General features: G+C 51.8%; 1 protein-coding gene across 1 annotated transcript in view; it reads left to right on the top strand.

Moving 5' to 3' along the window:
- Positions 1 to 6: 6 nt before the first annotated feature.
- Positions 7 to 6,354, top strand: part of TAL1 (T-cell acute lymphocytic leukemia 1) — an 8,215-nt gene continuing 1,867 nt past the window's right edge. Inside the window, exons 1-2 of the mRNA XM_010834451.1 lie at positions 7 to 1,229; positions 6,156 to 6,354. Of these exons, the coding sequence (XP_010832753.1) occupies positions 1,166 to 1,229; positions 6,156 to 6,354 (263 nt within the window). The 5' untranslated portion in view covers positions 7 to 1,165. The remainder of the gene's footprint in view (positions 1,230 to 6,155) is intronic.

The following is a 6,354-nucleotide window of genomic DNA, read 5'->3' as shown; positions in this document are numbered from 1 at the left end:
GGAAAAGCCTAGGCTGGAGACCCCGTGCAAGTGAGGAAGGAGCCCTCAGCAAATGTGTTTGTGTATGTGTGTGCACGCAGGGGGGAGTGTGCGGATGGTTTGTGTCTGCGGCATGCAGGGAGCGCAGAAGCTGAGGAGGGGGAGTGCAGGCATGCGGCTGGGTGTGAGCAGAAGTGCGGGGTTCTGCGTGGTGGTGGTGGCGGGGTGGACTGGAGGAGTCTTGTGAGTGTGAGTACCGGGCAGGAATGTGTCTCAGTGCGCTCCGGTGTGAAATTCTTCTGGATTCTGCAGCCCTCAGTGGACAGGTGAGAGACGAGCATCTGAGAGTGACTGGAGAGGGATCCCTCCCGCTAATCTCCCCTCCACCTGGGGAATGGATCCCTCCCTCCTCTCCTGAGCCCCTCCTCTCCTAGCTGCCATCTCTGGCCTGGACCCTGTGCTTCCTTTGGTGTGAAGGTGTCCGTTTCCCTGGTGGGACCACTGAGGTGGTGGAGAGCCCGAGGCAGGGTTGGGGTGGAGACGGGAAGATGAGGGGAGAGACAGTGCAGGGCAGTGGGAGTCTGCCGGATGCCAGAGAAAGAAGCTAGGGAGAGTCCAGTAGAGTGGGTCATGGGGGAGCATGTCAGCAGGACTGCTCAGGGTTTCCTGTCTGTTGTCTGTCCATGTGCCCCATGAGGCTGGGGTGAACGTGAGGGGAGGCTGAGGGTAGGGAACAGGGTGCTGTTATGAGACGCAGGAATTGCACAGTCCCAGCTGTGAAGGCTGTCTGTGTGAGCACCTGTTTGGAAGCAGAGGTGTCTATGGATTGTGCACTTGTATGGGGGAGGGGAGTATGTCTGTGCAGGATGTGTGTTCATTTTCGTGTTTGCTCCCTGTGTTTGCCATTGAGTGTGTGTGTGTGTGTGCGTGTGTGTGTGTGTTTAGGGTGTGCAGGTATGTGGCCCCCCTCCCCTTGCTTGTCTAACCATAGAGAAAGGCTGGGTGAGGGGTGTGTGTGTGCTTGTTTTATGTTCCTTGTAGCCCCCATTCTGGTGCGAAGGGACCAGGGGTGCCCTTGTTTTTCCGGGGGTTGGGGGGCTCAAGAACAGGTGGGGAGGGTCTGTGATCTGGTGGTCTGCCTGCTCCCTCTTACAGTGGCTTCTTTGGGGAGCCAGATGCCTTCCCTATGTTCGCCACCAACAACCGAGTGAAGAGGAGGCCCTCCCCTTATGAGATGGAGATTACTGATGGTGAGTTTACTCCCACCCCCAACTTGTGCACTCAGTCCCTCAAGCTGCTAGAGCCCCTGAAGGCGGGACCATCAGGGACAACTCCTAGGTGTCTCACAGGGATGGGCGAGCTGTCTTGGAGCCCCTAACTGTCAAAGTCCTTGCCCTGTTGGCCTGGGACTAGGGGAGGTCATGGGTGGAGCTGGGGGTTGCCACACAGTCCTGGGAAGAGAGGCCATGGGAGTGAGGGACACGCTGTGGTGCTTAGCTCAAACCTCCACTGTTAGTTGTTGTCTCCATTCTAGCTCCAATCCTCCACTCGGCAAGGATCCCTCAGTTCAGTTCAGTTCAGTTCAGTCGCTCAGTCTTTGCAACCCCATGAATCGCAGCACGTCAGGCCTCCCTGTCCATCACCAACTCCCGGAGTTCACTCAGACTCACTCAGACTCACGTCCATTGAGTTGGTGATGCCATCCAGCCAACTCATCCTCTGTTGTTCCCTTCTCCTCCTGCCCCCAATCCCTCCCACCATCAGAGTTTTTTCCAATGAGTCAACTGTTCACATGAGGTGGCCAAAGTACTGGAGTTTCAGCTTTAGCATCATTCCTTCCAAAGAACACCCAGGGCTGATCTCCTTTAGAATGGACTGGTTGGATCTCCTTGCAGTCCAAGGGACTCTCGAGAGTCTTCTCCAACACCAAGGATCCCTGGGGAGGGCAGAAACACACGGTGCCCCTGACTCTAAGCACCAACCTCCGGGGATTATCTGCACCTTCTCCAAAGTCCTCTTGGGAGAAGAGTCTGGAGTCTGGAGTCTCCTCCTTGCCTGGAATTGTACCTTTAAAGGTCTTGTCCCAGGTCCATGCAAAGTGGGGCCCTCTTGTCCCTGTTCCCTTCCTGACACCATAGATTCTACCCTACTCCCTCCCTTCCCCCATCCCAGGGGCTTCAGCACTTTTAATGTGAACTACCTGAGTAGTCTTTGGCCCCAAACTTTCAAGAAGCAGCTGGAGGAGGGGGACATTTGAAGGACCCCCCTCCCTCTTCCCAGGGTTGACCAGATGTAGTAGAGGGGCCCCAGCACCAGGAGGCAGGAGAGCAGGCTCTTCAAAGCCCAAGGATTTTCTGGAGTTGCCAGCGCACTCTGGATGCCCAGGGTTTACCAAGCACCTACTCTGTGCCCAGAGAGAATGAGACAGAAGACGTGGAGCAAGGGATAGACTCAGGCAAGAGGAAGCTGTGGAGAGGTTGGTAGTTCTCTGAAAAAGACCTGAGAGGAATAGACAGAGATGGAGGTGAAGGGAAGGATGAGGGTGTAAGATATGTCCACAGGATTTTGAAATCAGAGACTTAACCAAAAGGAGTCCATAAAAGTGGAGCTGTTAATAACATAAGGTCTAAAGTCAGGACTTTATGTGGATTCCTGTTGCTGAAATTTTCTGGGCCTTGGTTTTCTCATTTGTAAACTAGGGAGAATAAGAGCTTCCTCACAGGTTGTTGAGCCAGTGGGGTAAAGTGCTTTTAGGACCTGCCTTGGGAAGGGTGCTGCCTCTGAAGTCTGTGTAGCTCTAGCTGTGATGGCAGCCATAACGCTCCTCTCCCCGCCTCGTCGTCAGCTACGGGCAGGGACCAATCCTTCTGACAGCGCAGCTGAGGGACTCCCCTCTGTCTGGCCTGGAGGCCAGGGTAGGATTGCCCAGCAGGAGTGTTGTATTTTTCCCAGCCTGGGTCTGACCTTTGGTGAAGAATCAGCTTCCCAGGTGGTGCTTTTGGTAAAGAACCCGCCTGCCATTGCAGGAGACATAAGAGATGTGCATTCGATCCCTGGGTCAGGAAGTTCCCCTGGAGAAGGAAATGGCAACGCACTCCCGTGTTCTTGCCTGGTGAATCCCATGGAGAGAGGAGCCTGGCAGGCTATAGTCCACGGGGTCACAAAAGAGTGATGAACACTTTCAGCTGGGCGGGGGCCTGCTGGGGTTTGGAAAGACAGCTTCTAAGACACTGCAGGCAGAGATGAATGATTGGGCACATGGTGTGCGTGCGTGTGTGTGTGTGTGTGTGTGTGCGTGTATGTGTGTGTGTGTGATTGTAGGAAAGAGATGATCAAGCAGGAAGTGTTGGCACTGATGAGTTGGTTTGCAGGGGCAAGGTCTGCCTCTGTTCTGGCCGCAGTCTCCCTAGCTGTGAAATGAGTAATGGGTCTTAGGTGACCCATTCTCTCTACCTAACTTTCCATGTTCTGAGGTCTGGTTCCAGGGTCATCAGAGGAAGGCAAACAACTATCCCAGGACTGGCAGTTCCTTCAGGGCACAGAGCATCCTGAGGACTGCCAGGAGCTAGCACTGTGCCTCAGTGTTTGGGAGGGCAGTTGCTGCCTCAGCCCCGGGACCTGGGAGCTAGTGGGGCCATCCTCTGCCATTCTTGGATTTGGGGATCCCTGAAAGTCCACCCTGGTCAGGCTGGGACACTTAGTGCAGTACTTTGTATACCATAGGTGCTCGATACATGCACACTCGTGTCTGCACCTGCTCTGCAAGTCTTAGTACACGAGCACTAGTGAATACTGGTCCAGTGTGTATTCAGTGCACTCTAGACATGGGAGACGGAGGCAGCCCTCAGACATCTGCCCAGAGCCTCAGGCCAAGCCTGGGCATGGCTGTCTCTCCACTCCTGTCCTAGGGGGGAGAGAGCCCCCAATGAAGTCATTTTCCCACTGCTCTCTCCTCCATTCCCCACCTGTCAGCATGATCAGTTAGTCAGCACATATTTAGTAAGCTCTTATTCTGTGCTTTTCTGCACCCTTAGAAGAAAATCCCTGTATCTTACTGCAGGGCCCTATGGAATCTGGACCTAGACTACTCTGATCTCACCCACACTAATCTAGCCAGGCTAGCTTTCACTGTTTTTCAACTCAGGGCCTTTGCACTTCCAGCTTCCCTTCCTGTGTCTGGCTGGCTCTTCTTTGACTTTAAGTTCTTCCGTTATAGGGTGGCTCAGACGCTAAAGAATCTGCCTGCAATGCAGAAGACCTGGGTTCCCTCCCTGGGTCGGGAAGATCCCTTGGAGAAGGAAATGACAATCCACTCCAGAATTCTTGCCTGGAGAATTCCTCCTCCATGGACAGAGGAGCCTGGTGGGCTACAGTCCATGAGACCACCAAGAGTCAGACACGACTGAACAACTTTCACTTCACTTACAGACATCACCTCTTCCAAAAGGCTGTCTCCAGCCACCTCAGCTAAAACATGCAGCTCCTTTCCATCTTTTCATTTACATTCAGCTTCCTGCCTGTTTGTTATTTGTTTGCTGCTTGTTTATTATCTGTCATCCTCATTAACGTGTGAGCTCCATGAGGGGAGGGACTGTCTCCTCTTCACCTTTATTTCTTAATGCCTAGCACAGTGCCTCTCAGTTCAGTCGCTCAGTCATGTCCAACTTTGCGACCCCATGGACTGCAGCACGCCAGGCCTCCCTGTCCATCACCAACTCCCAGAGTTTACCCAAACTCACATCCATTGAGCCAGTGATGCCATCCAGCCATCTCATCCTCTGTCGTCCCCATCTCCTCCTGCCCTCAGTCTTTCCCAGCATCAGGGTCTTTTCCAGTGAGTCAGTTCTTCACATCAGGTGGCCAAAGTATTGGAGCTTCAGCTTCAGCCCCAGCCCTTCCAAAATATTCAGGACTGATTTCCTTTAGGATTGACTGGTTTGATCTCCTTGCTGTCCAAGGAACTCTCAAGAGTCTTCAACAACACCACAGTTCAAAATCATCAATTCTTTGGCACTCAGCTTTCTTTATGGTCCAACTCTCATATCCATACATGACTACTGGAAAAACCATAGCTTTGACTATATGGACCTTTGTTGGCAAAGTAATATCTCTGCTTTTTAATTGGTTGTCTAGGTTGATCATAGCTTTTCTTCCCAGGAGCAAGTGTCTTTTAATTTCATGGCTGCAATCACCATCTGCAGTGATTTTGGAGCCCCCCAAAATAAAGTCTGTCACTGTTTCCATTGTTTCCCCATGTATTTGCCATGAAGTTATGGGACCAGGTGCCATAATCTTAGTTTTCTGAATGTTGAGTTTTGATGCACAGTGCCTGGTTGTCAGTAAATAACTGATGAATGGATAAAACTAACATTTAGTGAAGGTTTAACTGGAGGCAAGTATCATCTTAAGTACTTTGCCTGTGTTAGTTGTTAGATACACATGACAATCTTATAACTTGGTTCTCTGGTACTCTCTCCATTTTGCAGGTAATGAAGGTAAAGCACAGAGAGTTTAGGTAATTTGCCCAGAGTTACGGTCTAGGGAGTAATAGTTAGAAATTGAACCTAGAAAGTCTGTCTCCAGAGTTTATCTGACTAGTGCTATATGGCCTTTTGGCACAAGTGAATGAATGAATGAATTAGTGATAAAAGGTTCCTGTCCTAAAATGTCTCACAGCTCACAGAGGAAAGAAGAAGTGAAGTCACTGAGTTGTATCCAACTCTTTGCAACCCCATGGACTGTAGCCTACAGGCTCCTCCGTCCATGGGATTTTCCAGGCAAGAAAACTGGAGTGGGTTGCCATTTCCTTCTCCAGGAGATCTTCCCAACCCAGGGATTGAACCTGGGTCTCCGGCATTATAGGCAGACGCTTTACCATCTGAGCCACCAGGGAAGTCAAGTTTGGAAACATACAGTCATGATCAAGGGTGATGGAGATTTGGGATTATAGGGCCGTGGTGGTTGGTTGGACTTGTCTGAGGGGTTAGGGAAAATTCCCAGAGAGGGAGAAGACAGCTGAGGGCTTTGAAGGATGAGTAAGAGTTTTCTGAGCAAAAGGATAGAAGGCATTCAGGGTTTACCAAGCTTTCCAATGGATGGTTTCTCTTCTTCCCCACAGAAGAATATGCCCTGGGGGATCTCCAACCCACTCTCCTAACCTGTCCTCCTGCCCCCAGGTCCCCACACCAAAGTTGTGCGGCGCATCTTCACCAACAGCCGGGAGCGATGGCGGCAGCAGAATGTGAACGGGGCCTTCGCTGAGCTCCGCAAGCTGATCCCCACACATCCCCCAGACAAGAAGCTCAGCAAGAATGAAATCCTCCGCCTGGCCATGAAGTACATCAACTTCCTGGCCAAGCTGCTCAATGACCAGGA

This window comes from Bison bison, unplaced genomic scaffold (genome assembly GCF_000754665.1).
Source record: "Bison bison bison isolate TAMUID 2011002044 unplaced genomic scaffold, Bison_UMD1.0 scf7180017864033, whole genome shotgun sequence".
NCBI lineage: Eukaryota > Metazoa > Chordata > Mammalia > Artiodactyla > Bovidae > Bison > Bison bison.
This window is presented reverse-complemented; position numbering and strand designations above follow the sequence as displayed.